Source organism: Oreochromis niloticus, linkage group LG2 (assembly GCF_001858045.2).
Source record: "Oreochromis niloticus isolate F11D_XX linkage group LG2, O_niloticus_UMD_NMBU, whole genome shotgun sequence".
NCBI classification, from domain to species: Eukaryota; Metazoa; Chordata; class Actinopteri; order Cichliformes; family Cichlidae; genus Oreochromis; species Oreochromis niloticus.
The window spans coordinates 11,115,470-11,140,389 of NC_031966.2; the positions used below are offsets into that span (position 1 = coordinate 11,115,470).

The following is a 24,920-nucleotide window of genomic DNA, read 5'->3' on the forward strand; positions in this document are numbered from 1 at the left end:
TTAGTGGTTCATTACGGTATTTATGCAATTTCCTGCACGGAGGTTTACGCAACTGTACTGGACAGCTCATTTACCGGCTGTCAGCTGAATATATTCTGCTTTTATTCGGTTACTTATCGTGTTACCGTAATATGGCTGGCTGTACCTTTGTTGCCAGACTTTTGCCGTTGGCGAGAGGCCGCTTTTGTAATAACATGTCTCTCCCCGTACGCACAGCTACCCGTGCTTTTTCCTGCACTTTAACTTGTTCACAGCTTCAGCAAGTCCACGGGGTCAGCGCTTTAACGGGGAAAGTGGACCGATTCGGTGGAGTGACAGTGAACCTGGCTGAGGTCGGACTGCCGGGTGACATCAGCGAGAGCTCATTCAGCGGTTTACTGCAAGGTTTGTCGCCCTGAACTCTGCCTGCTGTGTAGGAGGAGAGCGAAGGCATCCTGTTTTCCCCAAAAGCTCTTAAATCATTAACCTGTCTTAACCAATGGTCTGTCAGTTATCTATAATAGGCCGGTACTGTTTGTAGATAAGGTATTATATATTGTTAAACTGCTCATAGCATCTAAGTCAAGGGAACATGTCTGGGGTATAAAAAATGTTTTTAAAATATGTTCTGTGTTGTTTCTCCGAGCAAAAGCAATACTACTTTTAAAACATTGATACTATTGTAATTACATTGCAATTACTGAAAGTTCTTCTTCGGGGTTTTACATGTTTTCATATGCTTCTTCTTTATTTTTTTCAGCTCAACCCTTCATTGAGCCAGCACTCGCTATCTTACTTAAATGTAAAATGAAAACTGTCAATGAGCAATTAAAAATGTCCCTTATCTATTTTTGTGGCTGCTTTAATCCAGTTAGCTGTTTTTCAGTTGTCCATCTTTAAACTCTACTCACATGAAAGCTACTTCCACCAGAAACGTGTCTGCTGTTTGTCATTCTCTCTTTATCTTTTCACATCTCTCTTGAGATTGTCTTCACAATTCAATTAGGTGCAAATGCCTTTTAAAAGCTTTTCACTTTTTATTATGTCACTTCTGCAACATATTAACTGTTTCTTTGTGTACTTTATAATTTATGGGAGATACAAAGTTAAACTGTATCTGAACTCTGCAGATTCTTTAGCCCAGTGGAAAGCAGAGGGGAAGGCAGCAGTGTGGCTTCGAGTACCCATCTCGCTGAGTCGATGTGCTGCCGCCGCCTCGGCTCACGGCTTCACCTTCCATCATGCCAGAAACGACTACGCCATGCTGGCTCTTTGGCTGGGAGAGGGGGAGAGCAGACTACCAGGTTTTGCAACTCACCAAATTGGAGTGGCAGGTAGAGATTTCTGTCCTGAAAGTTAGGGGGAAAAAAACTCCTCTTGACTCTGGTAGCAGTTTTTACAGGAAAAGTCTCACCTGAGGTCCTTTTATTACCATTACAGTAACCTACAGTGGCTACAGCACATGTCTCAAAAATGCAAAGTGATTCAGTGGGCCAGAACCCACTGGAAACCATAAGATTGAGTTATAAGAAAGCTACGAAGTGGACCTTTGGTTAAGATTATCCAATCAAACCAGTGGGTTCAAAGAGTAATAATATATATGCTAAAATACAGATAAAGTATGGGAAATAATTATTTGATCCCCTGCTGAATTTGTAAGTATGCTCAGTTACAAAGAAATGAACAGTCTCTCAGTTTTATGGTAGTTTCATTTTAATGTAGAGAGACAGAAAATCAACCAAGGGCTTCGTGGAGAACTCCTTGTTGCCAAGCACAGTGGTAAGACGTTTGTTTGTTGGTCACCAGGTTTGCACCCATCTCAGGAGGGATTTTGGCCCACTACACCTTTAAAGTGCTGTGAAAAAGTTTTTTTTTCTTTAAAAACATATTTTACACACCTACATGTTTCATATTGTGAAACAAATTATAATGATAGACAAAGATAACTCGAGTAAAGTGATGATTTCATTTATTAAGAGACAAAAGCTATCCAAACATACGTGGTGCTATGTGAAAAAGTAAAGCTAAAAACTGGTTGTGTCACCCTCGACAACAGGAACTGCAATCAAACATTTGCGAGAAGTCTTTCTTTCACAATGAGTTTTTCACATCGCTGTGGATTTCAATCTAATGAAGTCATCAATTAAAAACTATTTTGTTTTTATTCAAAGTGCCTTTTTTTCTTTGTCTAACATTACATGATCTGAAACATGTAAGTGTGACAAAAATGCAAAAAAATAAGTACTCAGGAAGGTGGCTGACATTTTTTCACAGCACTGTATTTACGGCCACTCTATGGAAGTTCTCTTTCAAACATTCGTTTTGGTGTCTCACTATGGGGAACGCTCTCTCAGCGTTTTCCTCAGAAGCCTCTATGTCATTACTCCAGCCAGCATTGGCTGGCAGTCATGACACTTGCATCAGGGAGGTGCCACACTCCTCCTGATAAAAGGGTGTGACGCAGCATCACCCGTCATTCAATTTCCTCTTCTCGCTTCTTAGAAACCTCATCTCTCCTGACTGTCAACGTGAGTGCTAGCTTAACTTTCCACATGAGCAAGCTAACACCTTGGTCACCAGGTGCTAGCACGGCTCGCTTTTCCAGTTGCCTGTTTTTCACTACAGAGCCAGATTGGAGAGTGTGTTAGCTGCTACCATGCACCTAGCACAACAGTTAGCTGACCAAGCTAACTGTCCTTGCTACACATGGTCACCAAGCCAAGTACCACAAGAGCTAGCCACCACACTAGCCAGGTCATATTAGCTCACCATAGCTACCCGACCAATTAAAAAAAAAAAAGAAAGAAAAAAGATCAGCGTTAGCTGTCCAGCCATTCCAACCTACACCAAGCTTCCTTAATATGGCAGACTGTAAACCGCTGCCCAGAATTTGTCCCTCCGGTTGCACGATCTCAGGTTCAGATGTACATGAGGCTTGTGTGATGTGCCTCGGGCTGCAAAGCGCCCACACTGGGTTCATGCAAACTCTGCGCTTGCTTTACCCTGAAAAGCCTTTGTCGAAGGCTAGCCTGCCAGGCTAACCTGTCGAAGAAGGACCCAATGCTGTCTCCAATCGGCACACCGATGGAGCACACTGAGTCAGCCACACCAGGTACCAGCTGGGGCAACGAGATGGATATCGTCCTCCAGCTGGTGGACAATGCCGAGGTCAGCTGTGAAGCTATGTTGTCTGATTCCCTCAAGGCTAATGACGAGCTACTCATGGAATCCTCTGAGGGAGCGTCGGAACATCTTCTTTCGGACGAGGATGACAACGTTTTCTTTGCCCCTTCTGGTCAGAATTCTGCGACACAAGGGCTGATTGTGATAACCCCGGCACACAGTCCCGCGGCATGGAGCTATCGGCAGCTGAAAAGTTGGCAATCCCATGGCCCACAGTGACAACGGAGACCTCCACCTAGGCTCCCTAAAGCAAAGCGCACTACTAAGCAGGTACTGCCGCTTATCCCCGAATGCATGGACAAGGTCACACGCTGCTGGGCAAAGCCATTTTTGTCACCCAACCCTGTGCAGGGAGTGGTGGCATTTGACTGTGCTGGAATGAAGGAGAAGGGCATCTACCAAATTCCCATAGTGGAGAATCTGGTGGCTTCTCATCTCCACCGAAACCAGAAACTTTCCATATCATCTGTTCCATCCCTGCCCTCCAAGGCTGAACGCCTGCAGTCCTCCCTGGTTGACAAGGCTATACGCCTTGTCAACCAGTTCCCCAATCAGTTGCCACCACCATGAGGGCATTGAACACCTCATCACTCCTGCTAGCCTACTCGGCAGAGCTCCAGGACCAGACTGCTGCGAACCCGGATGCTAGCGAGCTGTGGGAAGAGCTGAGCGTCGTTACGGACCAGTTTCTCCACCTCACTAGAGCAGCAGTACAAGCGGCGGGCAGAGCTCTCAGCTCTCAAGATAGCTGAACTTGTCGGGACTTTCGGACAGAGAAAAACGTGACACTGGGCTTTTTAGGGACCACCGTTGCAACCATGCAAAGACGGTGCGAGGAAAAAAAAGAAAGAGGGAAAGGCCCTGTAGCTGTGTCTCCCTAGGAAGACCCAGGCTGTGCCTCCGCCTCCACCCAGTCACCGCACTTTTGCTCAGGTCACCAGCCATCCAGCCGGCGTGCCGACATTTAAAATCCCTTGCCGCCCAGGTCCACAGGTTGCGGCCCAGTGTCCCCTAGGATCGCAGAACCCTAAGACCTACTGGCCTAGGAAACACGTCCCACCTGGTGCCGCTCAGGGTGCCCCACCACCAGTCAAGCAGAAGCAAACTGCCTAACATCCCCCCACAGGGAGATCAGAGCCAGCCCAGCCCGGGCTCCAAGTTCACTTCAGGGCTCAGTTCCAGAGCCCGTACGAAGAAGTGTGTTCTGCCTCCGTCTTCCAGCGCCTGGGACTCGATTTGGATCCCGCAGAGCACATTCCAACAAAGAGACAACGAGACACTGTTCAGCTGACTCAAGCGTGTCACAGTCTCACAAAAGCACACTGTTTATTAAAAACTCACCCGTTGCATCCAGGCATGTTGCCAAAGGCACGTTGCCAAAGGCACGGGAAAAATGTGTGAAAAACACAGAAAATATGTTGAAAAACATAATGCCTTAACACCCCCAGGCACCGCCAGGGTCAATTTCCTCAGTGGTGTCCGGTCCCATGAATGCCGGTCAAGCACGGGCCACCCGTGCATGCACAGTCGGTCTGGGCCGCAGGACCAGTTTCCGCCACAAGAGGGAGCCAAAGTCCCATGTACTTTGGAGTGCCTGACTTTGGGGCCCCTGTCAGCAAGAATAGAGAGATGGCGAGCTCTCGCTGTGCCAGAGTGGGTTGTGAGGACATTAGAGCGAGGCTACCGTTTGTAATTCGCAACCACCCCTCCCAGATTTCACAGAGTAAAAGGCGAATCAGCTAGGATTCTGCAAGAAGAAATATCTACCTTGCTATCAAAGGGAGCAGTACGAGAAATACCCGAGGACCAGAGCCAATGCAGCTTTTACTCAAAGTATTTTCTCGTGCCCAAAAATGGAGGGGGACTACATCCGATACAGGACCTAAATCAGCATCTAAGGTCATACAAATTCAGGATGTTGACAACCACCACTCTGCCGCATGTAGTGCGCCCAGGCGATTGGTTTACATCCCTATTTACCCGCCTCACAGAAAATTCCTGAGATTTGCGTTTCAGGGCAGAATGTACAAGTACCAGGTCCTGCCATTTGGTCTCTCACTGAGCCCTCGTGTATTTGTGAAATGCACAGAGGCGGCCATAGCCCCACTGAAGAGGCGGGGCATCCGCATAGCAACATACATAGATGATTGGCTGCTGCTATCAGAGTCAGAAATAATGGGAAGAAAGCATACCAAGTTGACAGTGGATCACCTGATGGCTCTGGGTTTCACCATAAACTATGAAAAGTGTCCTGCAGCCAGCTCAGGCCATCTCTTTCATAGGAATAACTCCACCTCATACAGAGCGTGTCTCTCTGTGGACAGAGTAAAAAAGAAAATGCTATCACATGCCGGCATTTTCAGGTGGGAAGATATCTCCCATTCAGAAGATGCCTGCAGATGCTGAGATTAATGGCGTCTTCACTGGCAGTCATCCCACTAGGGGGTGTCACCGGGGGCTGTCACAGCCAGAAAGGTGTTGACCACAGACTGGGGTCCCACTCACGAGGACAGAGCAGTGAGCGGCAACTGGGACTCACGACAGAGGGGTGCTCACATAAACTGGCTAGAATTGCTAGCAGCGTTTCTAGCGCTGAGACACTTTCTTTAATTTGTCACACTCTAACCAGAGTGACAGAGAGAGGGCTAACAATGATATTGATCGCCCCAAGGTGGATGAGGTCCCATTGGTTAGCAGAAATTATGCCCCTTTTGTGGAGCGAACCTTTTCCTCTCCATCTCCGACGAGACCTAGTCTCCCAAGCCAGGGGGAAGAGTTTTCACTCTCACCCCGAGCACCTCGCTCTGTGGCTTGGCCCGTGAGAGGTTGAATCTGAGGATGGCAGGACTCCCACCAGGGTGTTATAACCACTATTCAGAGTGCTAGAGCCCCCTCCACAAGATCTTTGTATGAGAACAGGTGGAGGGTATTTGAGGAGTGTTGTGGAAAGTCTCACACTCTCTCCTTTCAGTGCTCTGTTACAACAATTCTCTCCTTTCTCCAGGAATTGTTAGATACTTTTCCACAATTTAAAGTATATCTAGCTGCCATTTCAGCCTGTCATGTGGGCTTCGTGGATGGCCCAGTGAGCCATTACCCCAGGGGTGGGCACCGAGGGCCGGTGTCCCTGCAGGTTTTCCATGTGTCCTTGAACCAACACAGCTGATTTAAATGGCTAAATTATCTCCTCAACACGTCCTGATGTTCTCCAGAGGCCTGGTAACGAACTAATCATGTGATTCAGGTGTGTTGACCCAAGGTGAGATCTAAAACCTGCAGGGACACCGGCCCTCGGGGCCTGGAATTGCCCACCCCTGCATTACCCACTAGTCTGCCGTTTTATGAAAGGGGCACGACGGCTCCACCCGGTGTCTAAATCTGTTGTCCCCACATGGGATTTATCCCTGGTGCTGGGGGCCTTTGTGCCCCAAAATCCTCATCTCCAATGCACCCCATTGGAGCTAGAAGCTTTTTGCCCCCTCCTTTCAACTCCCCTGAACAGGAGTACCTACATGCTCTCTGTCCAGTTAGGGCTTTATGTACCTATTGTCATGTTACGGCTGTGTGCAGACAGGAATAGGACCCAAGGTGCAGACTCCGGAGACAAAACGGTGAACTCAAAACAGCTTTATTGCTGAACAAAGAAAATCTACAAAACCTAAACTGAAAAGAATCTAACAAAACACACACAGGGAGCCACAGGGAGATACACACAGCATGAGGGATGACGCGACACTGACTCAAAGAAACACAGGGTTTAAGTACACTGGGAAGTAACGAGGGGAATGAGACACAGAAGGAGGGCACAGCTGGGAGAAATCAGAACTAACAAGACAAGGAAGCAAAGCCAGACACATTAACATAAGACACGCACCTCCAAAGTAAAACAGGAAACATAACACAGACTGAACTTAAAGACACAGACTCACAGGCAGGCACTGCAACAGAGGGAACAGAGACGGTAGGAACAGGGCAGACACAGACACTGACTGGACACGAGGATATAGCCGACAGGGGATATAGCAACTAAGGATAACACAGAGACATAAACCATCAGACAGAACTTCAACAAAGAAACCAAAGACTAGAAATGATAAACAATATAATAAACTCAAAAGCCCTGGGTCAACGACCCAGGCATCCTAACACCTATCTAGAGAGACCAAAGGCTTTCAGGAGGTCGGATCAGCTGTTTGTTTCCTGGGCTAAACCACATGTTGGGAAGCCCATTAGCAAACAATGCATTTCCCACTGGATTTTTGAGGCGATCCAACTGGCTTATTCCAGCATGGGTCTGTCACTGCACCGTCTCTAGCCCACACTGTGTGGGTTCCCACAAGACCTCCTAAGGTGGCGGTCAGTCATTCAGATGGGCTTATCTGGCAATACAGGAGTCTGCATATCCCCCTAGTGAGACACTGAAACGAATGTTTGAAAGAGAACTAGAGGTTACTCTATTCCGTAACCCCCATTCTCTGATAACATGTGTGAGGTGTCTCACCAGATCACCCTCCTTTCACGAAGCGAGGAAGAGGTGAGCTTATCTTGAATGACGGGTGACACTGCATCACACCATTTTATAGGGAGGAGGGTAGACCCTCCCTGGCGCAAGGCGTCACGACTGCCAGCCAATGCTGGCTGGAGTAAATACATAAAGGCTTCTGAGGACAACGCTGAGAGAGCGTTCCCCATAGTGAGACACCTCACTCATGTTATCAGAGAACAGGGGTTACGGAATAGAGTAACCTCAAGTTCTGTTCTGTCTACTTGAACATTTGCGTCCACAGTGTGCACTGTATCTTCTCCAGTATGAATTTCCCTGAATTGCCTTTTAGGGAAAAGGACAAGTTGCAGTGAGTCAAACTGGGCAAGTAGAACAGGTGTTTGTGGCCAGAAAACCCTTGTTTTCGTTGTTATATGCCAGTACTGGATTGCACAATGAAATTCAGCAAAGTTCTGGTTATTTCTGTCAAATGTTCTCCTTCAGACAGAACTCCATCGGGACAATCTGACCCTGTGGAATGAATTCAGAATGCATAACCCTGTAAATGTTGAAAAACCTGCAGATATCCTCTTGTTTCTCTCTGTACAAGTCTGAGGTCCGTGGCAGATGTGCAAGAACAAGTGATCAGGATGATACTTGTGAGGGTCATTAAACAAAATAGCCGTAGAGCTGGAACCAATCCAAAAGTGTACAAATTTAAATAAATTTATTTTTTTAGGTTTTCTGAGTAAAGCTGCTGAACTATTTGATCATATCTTGTCACCTCCTGGTAGTTTTTACACCAACCTCTCAGTGGAAAGAGTTTGTGCTATGAAAGAGAGAATCTCATCTGTGGATGATTGAGCCGAGCACAAACTGCTTCAGCACATTTTACCAAATGACAATTGTTATGGACACAAAGTCTATGTAAACCCGTCAGCGATGACAACTGCCGCATTTGTTTCCTATATGAATGAGTGCCTTGCGTGTTGCGAGTGGTTGTGTAACAGAATCTTTCAGATGTGACAAAAGATGTAAAAGTGCTGAAAAATCAAACTGTATTCTGCTGTCACTTTTAAATTATTTTTAAATAGCTAAAGCTGGAGTAAACTGTGACCTACATTTGGTGCTAACACAAAACACCAGTAGTTTATTATCATCTTTAAATGGATAAAAGCTTGTTTGTCATTTGGGATTTGCTTTTTTCAACTCTGGCTCATTTCACTTACGCAAATGGAAATTCACTCAGGACTGACTGTGAAGAGACGATCAACAGGAAAAGGAGTTGCTCAGCCCGAGTGCTAACTTTGTGATTGTCCAGCAGAGGGCAGAGTGCCATTTATACCTTTACCAAAGAGTAGATGCACTTGAAGCATGTCAGAACATGTCCAGAGCATCTTTCTGAGGAATGGGGACCAGAAACTCCCTTTTTTAGATGCCAGATTTGTTTGATGATGAAACTGGGTTCAAGAATCTGAAATACACAGCTGTTTAGATTTCAGTTTCCTTATGTGTGTGCTGACTGTGGCTCTTGATTATTTTCACAAAGATACAGCGATAGGGCCAAAGTATAACTCGTGATTGGAAAGCAGTCATCCATTAAATCCTCTGTCATCCATATCCCTGATGTCCTGCCAGACTCAGATTTTACCCAATAAGAGAGTAAAAAGGTTATTTTTCACAACTCGTTCTTATTGTAGTTTTGGCCAGTACTCACTAATAACACTGTCAATTAATGTCAGAAGTTATTTGAGAGTCATAACGGCCTAATTTGACTCCTAATAAAAAACAAAAGAGTAAAAGTTACTGGGAAAAACACAACTGTTTTTCACATTGCAGAGCCTTTGATTAAATCTCTAAGATAACTACAAAGGTGGGCAGGCACACTTTAGTGTCACCTCTAAACCTGTAGCAGTCTCTTCATTTTGTAGCTTGTTATTTAGCCAGAGATTTCAGTTCCTTTTTATTTAAGCTAGGAAATTCACTTTGTTCATCACACTTAGCAGAGCCTTTTTTCAGTGGTCCAGGTAAACTACTTTCCATGTCTCTGTGATGCAGTGGAAAAACACTTATAGGGCTCAAATTAACTGCCGCTCTTCAATATATGTTTTTATTTTATATTTGTAAGTATTTTTTTAGTTTCCATTGGGAAGGGAATTTGATTCTCCCTAACCAATCGCTACAGCTGCATCAACCTGAATCAAGCATTATTTTAAATTAACATTGATGCCTAGTTTTATCTGTAGAAGACGTAATTACAAGTAAACAACAATGCTGGGTGATTGTCTTGTTACTCTTTCCTTCTTCCTCTTCTTCTTAGTTATTTCTCCTACTTTTTCCTCTGTCACGGTTCTGGGTCCGTTGGACCCAGTATTTTGAGTTTATTATGCTTTGGTTTATTTTGCATCTGGGATTGTTTTATTGTTCTCTTGTTGTGGTGATGATTATGATGTCTATTAGTTTCATGTTTCTGTTTATTTGTGTTTAAGGAATGGTTCTTAGTTGTATCTCACGTTTAGTTTAGTTCAGGTTCCATGTGTCATTTTCCATGTGTCTCTCAGTGTCGGGTCTGCGTCTTTGTGTAGTGTTCTTGTTTCCTGTTTTATTGTGAAGGTCTGCGTCTCATGTGAGTGTGTTCAGTTTTACCTCTGTCTCGTCTTGTTAATTACTCCCAGCTGTGTCCACCACCTGTGTGTAATCTCCCTGTGTTTCTCTGTGTGTATTTAAGTCACGTCTTTAGTCATTGTTGTTGCTGGTCCGTCTGTGTATCCACCCTGCGTCATCTGTGTGTCTCCCTGCCGTCTTCCATCATTCCGTCTTCTGCTATTCGTGTTCAGGTTTGTGCTCAGGTTTGTGCTCTTGTTCAGGCTCCCTAGTTTAGTTTACCCAGTATAGTTCAGTTCTCCGTTTGCTGTTTTGTCCTTTTCTTTTGTGTTTAATAAACCACCCTCTCACCTGTACAAGTGCCTGCATTTGGATCCTTCCTTATTTTCCACACGGCTCATCTCACTCGCCGTGACAGTACGGACCAGCCAGCCATGGATCCAGCGGCATTCACCCCACCCCCGGAGCTTCGAGGGCTCATAACGGACTCAGCTACAAAATTAATCGATCTGTGGCTAAAGCATGAGGGAGAAGCATTTCTCTATGCTGTGGAGGACAAGCTACAACAGCTTATTTCCGGTTACCCCTGGTTATTGGACTCACTGCACCCGCTCGTACAGGATTTTCTTCTTCACGAGCTTCACCTTCACCCTCCCGCCGCTACCGCTCGCCCACTCGCTTCAATGGAGGACGTGCCGTCCGACCCGCCGGACGAGGAGTTTCCCGGCCCGTCGGAGCGGTCTCCAAGGAGGAAGCGACGTTCGCGCCGCCGGCGCGGCACTCCACAGCCGGATGTCGGGACATGTAAGCAGCCGGCTGTGGTGAGTAAAAGGGACACTTTTTCTGCTGCGTCACACTCTGTGACTGTTGTTTCTGGGGCAATTTTTTGTGTTTCGACTGAGGATAACAATGATTCCTCAATCTCACCTATGGCCGCAGTTTCGAAGACTGCCTGTTCTGAACCCTCGTTCCGAGTTTATGACCGTGTCCGCTCCGTTGTCCCATCCTTACTTCCATCCCAGTTAAATGCCCGGCCCGTAACACTGCCCGCAGTTCAGTCAGCAGCCCAGCTGCCCGCAGTTCAGTCAGCAGCCCAGCTGCCCGCAGTTCAGTCAGCAGCCCAGCTGCCCGCAGTTCAGTCAGCAGCCCAGCTGCCCGCAGTTCAGTCAGCAGCCCAGCTGCCCGCAGTTCAGTCAGCAGCCCAGCTGCCCGCAGTTCAGTCAGCAGCCCAGCTGCCCGCAGTTCTGTTGGCCTCTCCACCACCTATTATGCCTTCACTACAGTCGTCTCCGCTACCTGTAGGTCAGTCTGTAGTCGCTCCGCTGCCTATAGCTCAGCTGCCACTTGTTCATCTGTCTGCTCACTCACTCATTCAGTCACCATCCTCACCGTCTCGTTACGAGCAGGGAACACACTTCATACAAACTTTAGCTGGTTCCCTTAAGCTGGCCACCTCTGTGACAGTTGCTCCCTCTAGGGCCTCCCCAGAGGCTGGGTGTCACTCACCAGCTGACTCTGGACCCCTAGAGGTCAAGACGCCAGCGCCAGCAGTTTCACTGGGGAACTCACCAGAGCAGTCTCGGCTCTCAGCGCCCCCTGAGAGCTCAAGTGAGTTCACCCGTCCGCCTCCGTCCTCTGCTGAGTGTATTGGGGAACACTTTCAGCCCTCTGAGGACTGCATCCCACTGTTGCTGCCTGAGTCTAGCCACTGTGCTGCTCAGTTCCAGCTAGTGTCCACACCGGCAGAGGTCTGCGTACCTGCTGCCTCAGTGTCTGTTTCCGCTGGAGGGCCCGAGTCGCCCGTCCAGCCTCAAGTTTCGTTAGCTGGGGGTTTGGGAGAACCCAGCCAGCCCCAAGTTTCGTCTGCTGGGGGTTCGGGAGAGCCCAGACAGCATCCTGCCTCGTCAGCTGGGGGTTCGGAGGAGCCCAGCCAGCTTCAAGTGTCGTCGGCTGGGGGTTCGGGAGAACCAGCCAGCCTCAAGTGTCGTCAGCTGGGGGTTCGGAGGAGCCCAGCCAGCCTCAAGTGTCGTCAGCTGGGGGTTCGGAGGAGCCCAGCCAGCTTCAAGTGTCGTCAGCTGGGGGTTCGGAGGAGCCCAGCCAGCTTCAAGTGTCGTCAGCTGGGGGTTCGGAGGAGCCCAGCCAGCCTCAAGTGTCGTCTGCTGGAGGGCCCGAGTCGCCCGTCCAGCCTCCTGTGTCGTCAGCTGGTGGGTCCGAGGAGCCCGTCCAGCACCACACCTCGTTAGCTGAGGGTCCTGGAGGACCCAGACAGCACATCCTCCCGTCTGCTGGCGGTCCGGGGAGGGCTGTTCAGCCATCACCGGCTAAATCATCCCCGCGACATCTACATCTCCGCCTGCAGCATCATCATCTCCGTCTGCAGCCGCAGCTTCATCCGCGGCCGCAGCTTCATCCGCGGCCGCAGCTTCATCCGCGGCCGCAGCTTCATCCGCGGCCGCAGCTTCATCCACGCCTGCAGCTTCATCCACGCCTGCAGCCGTCCCGCTGCCGTCAGGTTCCGCAGCCGTCCCGCTGCCGTCAGGTTCCGCAGCCGTCCCGCTGCCGTCAGGTTCCGCAGCCGTCCCGCTGCCGTCAGGTTCCGCAGCCGTCCCGCTGCCGTCAGGTCCGGCCTCCGTGTCTTCATCCACGCCTGCAGCCGCAGCTTCATCCACGCCTGCAGCATCATCGCCTGCAGCCGTCTCGCTGCCGTCAGGTTCCGCTTCTGCTCTGCCTTCGCCTGGTCCTGCCTCGTCAGACTCGTCCACACCTGGCCCTGCCTCGTCCAAGTCTGGTCCTGCCTCGTCTGGCCCTGCCTCGTCCACGCCTGGCCCTGCCTCTGTGTCTTCGTCCACCCCTTCTGCTCCGCCATCGTCTGGCCCTGCGGTTGCCACGCCATCATGGAACCCAGCTCGTCCTGTTCCGCCTCCCCTCTGCCGGCCGTTTTCCAGGCCTCTAAGTTGGCGTCATGGCCGTCGAGGCCGGCCTCCTGAGAGGGATCGTCGCCGCTGCTGGCATCGCAGCCGACCTCCGGATCTGCTCAGTGGCCGCCACCGCCTTCCACGTGGCCGGCCTCCCGAATGGTTTTGCCTGCTCCACCGCCGCTGCGGTGTGCACGGTCGGCCTCCGGAACTGTTTGCCCGTCGCCGCCGCTGCCGTGTGCACGGTCGGCCTCCAGAACTGTTTTCCCATTGCCGTCCGCACGGCCGGCCCCCTGACCTGTTTTGGCTCCTGTGTGGCCGACCCCCGGGTCGACCTCCTGAACTGTTTATGGACTCTTGTTGAGCTTTGGTTTTTGTATTTTCCTGTGCTTTGGGACTGTTTTCTTGTGTTTTTGAACTGTCTTGCTCCTTGTTTTTTGTTTGGTTTCTTTCCCTCCGTCCTTGACCCCCTCCACCCGCCCTGGTCTGGTGCTTTGTTGTGGTTTTTCGTTTAGGGCTGTCGGGAGCCAGCCCTTAGAGGGGGGGTACTGTCACGGTTCTGGGTCCGTTGGACCCAGTATTTTGAGTTTATTATGCTTTGGTTTATTTTGCATCTGGGATTGTTTTATTGTTCTCTTGTTGTGGTGATGATTATGATGTCTATTAGTTTCATGTTTCTGTTTATTTGTGTTTAAGGAATGGTTCTTAGTTGTATCTCACGTTTAGTTTAGTTCAGGTTCCATGTGTCATTTTCCATGTGTCTCTCAGTGTCGGGTCTGCGTCTTTGTGTAGTGTTCTTGTTTCCTGTTTTATTGTGAAGGTCTGCGTCTCATGTGAGTGTGTTCAGTTTTACCTCTGTCTCGTCTTGTTAATTACTCCCAGCTGTGTCCACCACCTGTGTGTAATCTCCCTGTGTTTCTCTGTGTGTATTTAAGTCACGTCTTTAGTCATTGTTGTTGCTGGTCCGTCTGTGTATCCACCCTGCGTCATCTGTGTGTCTCCCTGCCGTCTTCCATCATTCCGTCTTCTGCTATTCGTGTTCAGGTTTGTGCTCAGGTTTGTGCTCTTGTTCAGGCTCCCTAGTTTAGTTTACCCAGTATAGTTCAGTTCTCCGTTTGCTGTTTTGTCCTTTTCTTTTGTGTTTAATAAACCACCCTCTCACCTGTACAAGTGCCTGCATTTGGATCCTTCCTTATTTTCCACACGGCTCATCTCACTCGCCGTGACATCCTCCTTGGTTCCAGGATACAGTTTGAAGACGCTTGCCAACTGTTTTATATTTAAAACTTAGTGGGCTTGAAGCTCAGATTCATAATGACCTCATAATGTAAAGATAAGAGCATGAACCTGTAATTGTTTGCAATACCAAAGAGTAGTAGACAAACATGTGTGAAATATGAAGTAAGTGGCTCAAAGTTTAACTATACAATTAAGTGATTAACAGTTTTTTCTATTGAATCCACAGTTTGTTTGTTTTTTAGTCTCGTACTGTAATTCTTGCTCCCCGCTCCTCATGACCATTTTATTTCTTGGACTGAGGGCTACATAATGATAGCCTCCCTTAGCAGAAACCAGGCCTCCTCCTGCGCCATATGGCACAGGGACTGGGGATGACATCAATTTCCACTTGGAAGTCCAAGTCAAGCCTTTAGGAAGACACATCCCTCTTTACGCATCTGTGACATTCATTTGAGGAGGCTTGTCTTGGTCGGTCAGACAGAGCAACCGGAAAAGAAAGTGGCTCATTTTTCCTCCTCCTCCTCAACTGTCAGCAGCAGTGCATAACTGCCTTGCTTAGTCACTAGCTGCTGAGAAACATCAGAGAAAAACTGTAAATGTTGAAGTCGGATGTCCACAAATTTCTCAGCTGAGTCACTCAGACTTTGTAACTGTAGAAAGTAAAGCAATTTGCTGTTCCACAGAAACAATTTTTAGTTAACCTTCTGTTTTGGGAAATTGTCTGAGTCTTGGTCTTGTTCATTTAGAAGATTTGCAGTTCATTAAAATTTGTTGTTTTCAGGAGATATTCTATATGTATGGCTAGTATTACTTTAAATGTAGTGCCGATGAGAAATCAGCTGATATCAAGATTTTATACATTATCAATAGATCGCATCAATCCTTGTGTCTGACAGGCTTGCAAAAGTATTCGAAAAGAACTTTCCCACATTTTGTCACATTACAGCCACAAACATGAATCAATTTTATTGGAATTCCAGGTGAAAGACCAATACAAAGTGGTGTACACGTGAGAAGTGGAACGAAAATCATACATGATTCCAAACATTTTTTACAAATAGATAACTGCAAAGTGGGGTGTGCGTAATTATTCAGCCCCCTTTGGTCTGAGTGCAGTCAGTTGCCCATAGACATTGCCTGATGAGTGCTAATGACTAAATAGAGTGCACCTGTGTGTAATCTAATGTCAGTACAAATACAGCTGCTCTGTGACGGCCTCAGAGGTTGTCTAAGAGAATATTAGGAGCAACAACACCATGAAGTCCAAAGAACACACCAGACAGGTCAGGGATAAAGTTATTGAGAAATTTAAAGCAGGCTTAGGCTACAAAAAGATTTCCCAAGCCTTGAACATCCCACGGAGCACTGTTCAAGCGATCATTCAGAAATGGAAGGAGTATGGCACAACTGTAAACCTACCAAGACAAGGCCGTCCACCTAAACTCACAGGCCGAACAAGCAGAGTGCTGATCAGAAATGCAGCCAAGAGGCCCATGGTGACTCTGGACGAGCTGCAGAGATCTACAGCTCAGGTGGGGGAATCTGTCCATAGGACAACTATTAGTCGTGCACTGCACAAAGTTGGCCTTTATGGAAGAGTGGCAAGAAGAAAGCCATTGTTAACAGAAAACCATAAGAAGTCCCGTTTGCAGTTTGCCACAAGCCATGTGGGGGACACAGCAAACATGTGGAAGAAGGTGCTCTGCTCAGATGAGACCAAAGTGGAACTTTTTGGCCAAAATGCAAAACGCTATGTGTGGCGGAAAACTAACACTGCACATCACTCTGAACACACCATCCCCACTGTCAAATATGGTGGTGGCAGCATCATGCTCTGGGGGTGCTTCTCTTCAGCAGGGACAGGGAAGCTGGTCAGAGTTGATGGGAAGATGGATGGAGCCAAATACAGGGCAATCTTGGAAGCAAACCTCTTGGAGTCTGCAAAAGACTTGAGACTGGGGCGGAGGTTCACCTTCCAGCAGGACAACGACTCTAAACATAAAGCCAGGGCAACAATGGAATGGTTTAAAACAAAACATATCCATGTGTTAGAATGGCCCAGTCAAAGTCCAGATCTAAATCCAATCGAGAATCTGTGGCAAGATCTGAAAACTGCTGTTCACAAACGCTGTCCATCTAATCTGACTGAGCTGGAGCTGTTTTGCAAAGAAGAATGGGCAAGAATTTCAGTCTGTAGATGTGCAAAGCTGGTAGAGACATACCCTAAAAGACTGGCAGCTGTAATTGCAGCAAAAGGTGGTTCTACAAAGTATTGACTCAGGGGGCTGAATAATTATGCACACCCCACTTTGCAGTTATTTATTTGTAAAAAATGTTTGGAATCATGTATGATTTTCGTTCCACTTCTCACGTGTACACCACTTTGTATTGGTCTTTCACCTGGAATTCCAATAAAATTGATTCATGTTTGTGGCTGTAACGTGACAAAATGTGGAAAAGTTCAAGGGGGCCAAATACTTTTGCAAGCCACTGTAGTGACAGACAAGCAGATCACATACAGTCAGTGTTAAGAGTCACCAATTAATCTAGCCCCATGCATGTCTTTGAACTGTGGGATGTTGGGATACACTGCCGGAACACATGGGAGAACATGCAAACACACAGAAAGGCCCCGGACTGGATTTTATCCCAGAACCTCCTTGCTTTGAGCCAACAGTGCCAACCACCTCAAGTCATTACAGTTTTAGTTCACCAAATTACTCAAATCTTCCAGCTTGTCCTGCTCAGCAGCCCAGACTGTTACCATCTTGATGTATTTGTAGGTCAGAGATTTGAAGCAAAACAGAAAACGAACAAATCAGCTGTTATCTTCTGAAGTCTGACAGCAGCCTTCTTCTCCACGTCATGCATGTTTTATGTGTCCAACCAAATGATTTATTTTGTGCCAGTCTACTGCCACATTTTGCTTAAAATTATTACGATTTATATGCAAAATGTGAACCAGCATACAGGGAGACAGGTGCTTGAATAATATATAAAATTAATGTCTGGCTGATTGTTTTGTCCAGGTGCAGTTGTTGATGAGTCCAATGCAAAGGTCCTTGTTGTCCAAGACAGAAATAAGGTATCTGTATGACTTTATTATTTGAATGCACTATACACCTTATATCTACACATCTTATATCCTCCTAAAAGCTGATCTGTCCAATATCAGTCACATAAATGAACCACTGATGGATCAGTCATGCTGCTGTTAAAATGTGGATGATTAGTATTTGTTTATTTAGTAACTTGGGCCTCTGTTGACTCAAACCTTGGCTGGAAATCCGTTCACACTTAACATAACTCAACACAAAATTAACTGACCTCAAGCAAACATGATGTTTACATGAGTTGAATGCACTCAAACAGCTCTGTGTGCGTCTGTAAGCTCTCACAGAGCCCTGCTGTAGTGCTCATGGTGTTTTGAGGTTAACTTATAACAGGCCTCTTTTGAATCCTCTTCGACACAGCTTTGTTTGCATTTTCAGTCAGCCCAAACAAGATTGCTAGCAATTTCGAAAAGTGATTGTGTAATGTCGATGTTATTTGGGAACTTTTAGTCTCATAAGATGTCATCGATGTCATCTATAAGTTGTTAACACCTTTTCAAATAAGCAGCCTAAACTAAAGTGGAAAATCTGATATCAGGGAATTTTGATCTTGAGCATAGTATGGAACCATCATGGTCAGTTAAAAAGAAACCAAAATGAAATGCAGGACAGCAACAGCCAAATTCCTGAAGTTAAGGTTTCAAAACATTTGCAAACCAAAGTCTGACATTATGGTGGCTGTATACATCTTTTATTACATTATGTGTTATTTGCTTGTAATTAATAGAGACAGGTTCATACATTAAGAGTGTCAAATATAAGGTCCTGGGCCCAAAATCGGCCCAGCAAAGACTCTATTCAGGCCACTGCATGGCACTGGAAAAAGTCGATGGCATACATTTTTGCCAATTTAGACTTTTAACGTTATTTTCATAAATTTTATAAGTTTTCTGGTAGCATTTTATTACAGCTCAGGAATAAAGTGGTAACAGTAGTGTAACAAGGCAGAAATGAGAATGTATATAGAGAGAGTTTAAACTATAATAATCTCATTATAAAAATGTAATATTGACTGCTGTTTTAGCATATTTGGATAGTATTACTATATTATAATGCTTGAATTAATCCTACATCAGGTTCCAAGCATTCTAATTTGTTTAAAAGCAATACTGTAAATATTATATGTGATGTCTGGATTATTAAATGGAAACATCTGTAGTAGTTTCTCTGTAATGAGCAGGAAACAGCTGCAAATTCCAAAGCCGCCGGTTTCTATTTGATAACATATCATATTATATGTTAGATAGATAAAAAGTGCTATCAGTTTTCCTCCTGATAAAGTCCTCTGTGAAGTAATTAAGTAATACAGAAACAATTAGGTGACATTAAAGTTTCTGTTTTTTCACTACTATCTACTATAGATTTTTTAAATATGTGGCCTACATTGTAAAATGAGTTTGACATCCCTGTCATACATGAACATTTGAGTATGTGATTTAATGATTCCTTCCCATGTACTCCATGTGTATGTATATAAGAGTATTGGCTATACGAAATCTCCAGTGTAAGAATTTGCTGCTTTCTCATCATTACATCACAATATTTTGAACTTCTGTGGGAGTTTGGGCTGTTGTTTTAACCCCAAACCCCAAATCGATATGACTAAAAACTCAGATTTTGACACTTTCAGCAGCTTTGCATATAATGTCAGTATTACCTGTGCTGGCATGCCACAAAACCAGCACATGAGCATGTTCTGCAAACATCAAATGGAACACATGTACCATTGTTTTTCTTTGACAGTGAACAAAGTGGCAAAAGGCTGGACCTCTACATGAAAAAAACATCTCTCAAATTTCTGCTAGAAATAAAAGAAGCAATCAGTGCCAAACCCAACCGAAACTATTGCAGTCCTGATCCAAGAGGTTTGACCTATGTACACAGGATCCAGATTTATTAACCCAGTTATTATACTGAGGTATAGGTACAAATATTATATTTAAAACCTTTTTTTAAGTTAAGAGACAGATCTTAACTTAAAGAATCTAGATCACTTAACATATCCATATGTTGCATTATAAATGACAGATTTTGCTTACATCTAACATGTGTACCAGTCTACAGTCATGGGAGCATGTAATGTATTTTGTCCCAAAGCAGAGACGAGCAGTTAGTGGCCTGGAAGTGTAGAGAGTCTTCTATCTCCTCTTCCCCTGCTCCTCCTCCTTCTTTCCTCCTCCCTATCGAGCTGTTTACTGGAAACGGGCTTTATAACAGTCTGGCCCTTTGGCAGTAGAACGTTTCTTACAGGCCGAGTCTGTTCAGAGCTTGCTAAGGGTTATGAACTTCCTGAAAAGAAACCAAACTTTATCACTCTTGCAGGACATATTCCCAGTGGGCTCAAGGTAATTATATCCATCAGGGAGCTGAATGAGGTAATGGTAAGAGTGTCTAACCATCGTGCAATGACATTTACGCAGCATTTCTCGGTAGATTTAGTGTGAACAGATTGCGTATGGTCAGCATTCTTACAGCACTTCTTTGGAATGATTTTACATTCAGCTGTGTGTGCTGCTGTGGGGAAGAGAGAGAGACGCTCGACTTTTAAGAACCTCAACAATTATTGTTACACAAAGTCTCTTTATTTCTTTCTACCAGCACACTTTAGAAACCGTTCCAAAAATATAGCATTTGGTTTACAATACATGAAAATAAATGCCGTAGTGCATTTGTGTTCCTCACAAAGAGAGAATCTGCAAGGGGAAAAAAGCGCAGCACATTCTTTAAGTAACTACAAAAATATATATACACAGACATCATAATTTAACCAGCAGCATACTGTCATTAAATATCAAAGGTAAGTGGTGAAACTGTTTTGGAAGACGCACTTCACCGCAGCAAATGTAAAAGTCTCCAGAGTGAGGAAATAAACCTAAAACATAACATGAAAGGATGCTCAGACTGGAGCATTGAACATTTCTCATCTCATTATTACAGCTTGATCCATGGTCATTTTCTAACTGAGGAAACAAAATGTGATATTATTTTTTTTAGCCACTAATTTTAGGAAATAAGTGACTTTAGACTAAGACTGAAATAGACCTTGTTGCAGTGTACATGTTGATAATAATCTAATATACATTTACAGCAGTGCCATATATCACAATTGACGTTAAATTTGAACTTTGCTCTGGAATTTCAGACAAAGAATGCTTGGAAGTTTCCCGGTGGTTTGTCTGATCCAGGAGAAAATATTGGTGAGTGTCACGCTCGACAGAGCAAAAGAACTAATACAGTACATGTAGCTAAATTCTTTGGAGTGTAGCATTATACTTAAAGATGATACATATACATTCATTTGAACTATACAAAATAAGGCACATGATATATATGCAAATCCTTCAAATTCACCTTTTCTTTTAAAAAGCAGCTTTAAAATTATGTACATGACCCAACCCGAAAAGCAGCATCAAATGTTCAAAAATATATGTGTATTTTCCTTTTTCCCTTCTTAACGCCATCTGCAAGGTAATACTGACAGTGGAATTGGATCATCGTTCCTAGATCAAAGTCTTTTAAATGCCTCCATGTATAAATGTTAAATAAATCTTTCTCAGGTACGACTGCTGTTCGTGAAGTGTTTGAGGAAACTGGTGTTCGCTCCGAGTTCAGATCTCTGCTAAGTATCCGGCAGCAGCACAACCACCCCGGTGCCTTCGGCATGTCTGACATGTACATCATCTGCCGTCTGAGCCCGCTAACCTACGAGATCAACTTCTGCACTCAGGAGTGTCTACGCTGCGAGTGGCTGGACATCAGCGAGCTGGCCAAAACCAGCGAGACCACGCCCATCACCACTCGCTTAGCCAGTCTTCTGCTTCATGGCCTTGAGCACGGCTTTGATAAGATCGACCTCAACATGGAGGAGCTTCCTGCTGTTTACTCTGGGAGGTTTTACCAGTTATATTACAGACAGCTTCCCACGATACTAAAATTATAGGAGCTCCACAGATCACCTCATTGTAGCCAGATATGGTGAAGCACGGTTGTCACCATTACTCCTATATTAAAAATCTATTTATAACTCGACTGTTACTTTTGAAGAATTACAGTGTAACCAGTTGGATTAAAAACACACTGCAAATTTTATGATGCTTTTTGCATCTGCATTGCTGCAGTTTTAAATGTTTTATTTAACACGTCTTGGTGGCCACGTTCAAAACCCAAAGTTTTCCTCTCCATGTTGGTCATTTACATCAGCGGTCTCCAACCCCCGAGTCATAGGGTACATAGGGCTTTTTCTTTTTGGTACCGGTTTTATTTTGTTGTATTTATCAGCGACACCTTAAAGGCCAGTCTGTGAAAATATTGTCGGACATAAACCGGTCCGTGGCCCAAAAAAGGTTGGGGACCGCTGATTTAAATGACTTTTTCACAGTCAGTAATATGGTGATGACAAGGCAAAGCAATGTCTTTAAAATGTTGTGCTGTGATTTAAAGATTGTGTTTCTTGCCGATGTGTTTCAAGCACAATCAACAGCCAATAATACAACAATTCACCAAGTCAACACTTATCTATTTAACAGTCCAAGTCATATGTGTTCAAAAGGGGAAGTAATGAAGTAATGCTTGGGTTTTGCTTTTAGTGTTTCTTCTTCTTTTAATTCAAATTTTATATTTTTCAGAATACAGTTAGAGTATTGTAGGATTTAAACGTGTTTTCTTATTTATGAAAACACTCAAATATGCAGTATATTACCAACACCCTGCACTTAAACCCAGACTCCAGCTTAGACTTTCATTAGGTTAAGCAGATAGCTGTTTTGAATCCTTTAGCCAATATAGAGAGAGCTATGTTAATTAAAAAAAAAAAAAAACCCATTGTGTTTTACTGCTGTTTAACTGAGATGCACTAGGCAGCTGGCTCCAGTTGGTTGGTCTACAGTAAAATTCTGGTTAATAATAATAGTAATAATAATATTATAATATAATAAAAGGTATGACTATATGGTGCTAATTTAAAGTGAAGCTGAATAATTGCAGACATGTTTATGATAAAAATAATAACTGTTAGGATCTAACAGTAAAGCTTCACAGCTATTTTGGGCAATGCTGATGGAACACTTGCTTCATTGCCGTCACATCTTTTCATTCAGACATCAGTATCTCTCACTCTGAGCCCAGATTAGCATTTAGCAGACATTGGGAGAAAGAGAATTGCCTTTTGACCCGGTCCAGTTTTGCTTCCAGACTTGTACTGGCCAGTCCGCTTCAGCGCCACGTACATGTTTGGGTACTTCCTGGAGCGGTAGGTGTTGTAGTTGTTGCTCTCGAGCCGCTCTAAGAAGTAGCACTCATCTGTTGCTCTTCTCTGTAGAGAAAGACACAGAAGAATAATGCGAATAAAATATAACTGTTATGCTCGCTGCAGTGGATTTAACTGTGGCGCTTAGGTATAATTTCGGGGGCTGCAGATTAGAAAGCTACTGGGACACAGTGCCACCTGGTAAACTTAAATCAACTCACGAGCTAAGAACCTAAGAAGACTGTGACACTAGTTTGTAATATGGTTTAAGATACACTGTTTGCTGAATAGCCTTATCAGTATCCTCTGCTTACACAGGATTTCTGTATAAAATCAATCTAAGGGACATCTTGTTACTTACAGTGGCATTTCATCACATCCTTTATTTTGTATATACATATATATAGGAATATATATATAGGAATTTTGAGTGAATTTGTTTAATATATTTGATTTAATGAAATATGATTGTTTAATATATTCTGTAATTAAGTTTCCACCTAAAATAACTAAATGCAACCTTTATTTTGACTGTTATTTACTCTGTGATTTGTGGTAATAAACCCACTTATTTAATAAAGACAGTTATACCTTTCCATGAATATAAGGGCAATGTGTGTCGTAGTTGAACCTCACTAAAAATAAACAAGTCACGATGTCAGTCAAAGAGAAACTTGAAATTAACAGGACTCTTATAGGAATCTTATTGGAGAATGCTAAAGATGACAATCTTTAAAGTGAATGGTATGATTCTTGTGTTGCCACGTTGTTGTCCATCTATTTTTACCCAAGATTCTTTCTCACATTTGTCCTTTGTAGACCACGTTAATTATTGAACATCTGGCCAAAATCATGCTGGGCGTTGACTCCCTACGCTCGGTCCAACAAAACCTTTTTGTTTAGTTTCTGTTTTTATTTGACTGTGACTGTGCTGCTATTAGTCAGAAGACATTTTCTGGAACAACAACTGAGTCTACCTGGTTTAATTCACTGTGCAAAACTCCCAATAATAAAATGACTTTGGTACTAAAGATTTGTTCGTGGAAATGTTTGTAGATCAAAGAATATTAAACCAAGGCACAGATCGAATATCCCCAAATATTTTCCCCTTCGATATAGTGCATAGATTCAACAAGGTGCTGGAAACGTTCCTCAGAGATTTTGCTCAATGTTAAGATATGATACCATGATCCAACAGGTACTGTTGCACTTATTAGAAGATTGGTACATTGTGGTCATAAAGGAATGGACAATGTCGGCAGCAATAATCATGTAGGGTTTGGCATTTAAACAATTCTCAGTTGGTACTGGACTCATCAGACCAGGCAAGGTTTGTCCAATTTTGGTAGCCCTGTGTGAACTGGAGCTTCAGTTTCCCATTCTAACAAAAGTGACACCTGGTGTGGTCGTTCAGAGATGCTCTTCTGCATACCTTTGTTATAACAAGTGGTTATTTGAATCGTTGTTGCTTTCCCATCAGCTGAGAGCTGTCTGGCCATCTTCCTGTCATCTCTGGAATCAACGAGGCATTTTTGAAGCAGCAAACTGCTGCTACTGGATATTTCGTCTCCTTTTTAAACCCTCGATGTGGTAAATATTCAGACCAGCCTGTCTGGCACGAACAGTAACGCAACCTTTAAAGTTACTTAAATTACCTTTCTATTCCAATCTGATGGTCAGTTTGAACTTCAGCAGGTCATCTAACCATGTCTATGTGCCTAAATGCACTGATTTGCTGCTGGATGATTAGATATTAGCATTAATGAGCAGTGGAACAGGTCATTACTACTGAATTAACCAGTGAGGGCATATATCTATTAATGCGTATATTTGTGCAATAGCCAGTATTTATTGATCATATGATTTAAAACAAATCTATCAACATCACCTCTGTGTCTAGATGATCCGACTCCAAAGCCAGATTTGACACTTTCCAGACAAAGTGTTACATCAACGTCAGTGAATTCTAATTTGCTTGACAACAACCGTTTTCACAATCTCTTGGAAGCAAACGGTACTGTGCAGAGACTATCACGTGGGTCTTTTATTGAGCAGAGCGATGCCTTGGGTGGCATTCTGCTGCTGTAGCTTCTCATTAGGAGGAAATGCCTTTTGCCAATGACATGGATTTTATACGAGCCTTCACAACCACCAAACCA

General features: G+C 44.6%; 2 protein-coding genes across 3 annotated transcripts in view; one reads left to right on the forward strand and one right to left on the reverse strand.

Moving 5' to 3' along the window:
- Positions 1–22,673, forward strand: nudt6 (nudix (nucleoside diphosphate linked moiety X)-type motif 6). Of its 2 annotated transcripts, XM_003443362.5 has the most exons (5): positions 1–384; positions 1,110–1,313; positions 17,433–17,488; positions 20,659–20,713; positions 21,074–22,673. In XM_003443362.5, exons 1-5 carry the CDS (start codon positions 132–134, stop codon positions 21,454–21,456), a joined length of 951 nt encoding a protein of 316 aa, XP_003443410.1. In that variant the 5' UTR covers positions 1–131; the 3' UTR covers positions 21,457–22,673. The 2 variants fall into 2 exon arrangements, with proteins under 2 accessions (XP_003443410.1, XP_019219371.1); XM_019363826.2 differs by lacking the exon at positions 17,433–17,488 and having other exon boundaries at positions 13–384.
- fgf2 (fibroblast growth factor 2) overlaps positions 22,160–24,920 on the reverse strand; it is a 7,827-nt gene continuing 5,066 nt past the window's right edge. Inside the window, exon 3 of the mRNA XM_025909998.1 lies at positions 22,160–22,827. Coding sequence (XP_025765783.1) covers positions 22,642–22,827 — 186 coding nt within the window. The 3' untranslated portion in view covers positions 22,160–22,641. The remainder of the gene's footprint in view (positions 22,828–24,920) is intronic.

Excerpts from the sequence above, each read along its gene's own strand:
- nudt6 (XM_003443362.5), top strand. The coding sequence starts at position 132 with ATGGCTGGCTGTACCTTTGTTGCCAGACTTTTGCCGTTGGCGAGAGGC. Across the intron at positions 17,489-20,658 it reads TTGTCCAAGACAGAAATAAG|ACAAAGAATGCTTGGAAGTT; the intron begins GTATCTGTATGA and ends CTGGAATTTCAG. Across the intron at positions 20,714-21,073 it reads TGATCCAGGAGAAAATATTG|GTACGACTGCTGTTCGTGAA; the intron begins GTGAGTGTCACG and ends AATCTTTCTCAG.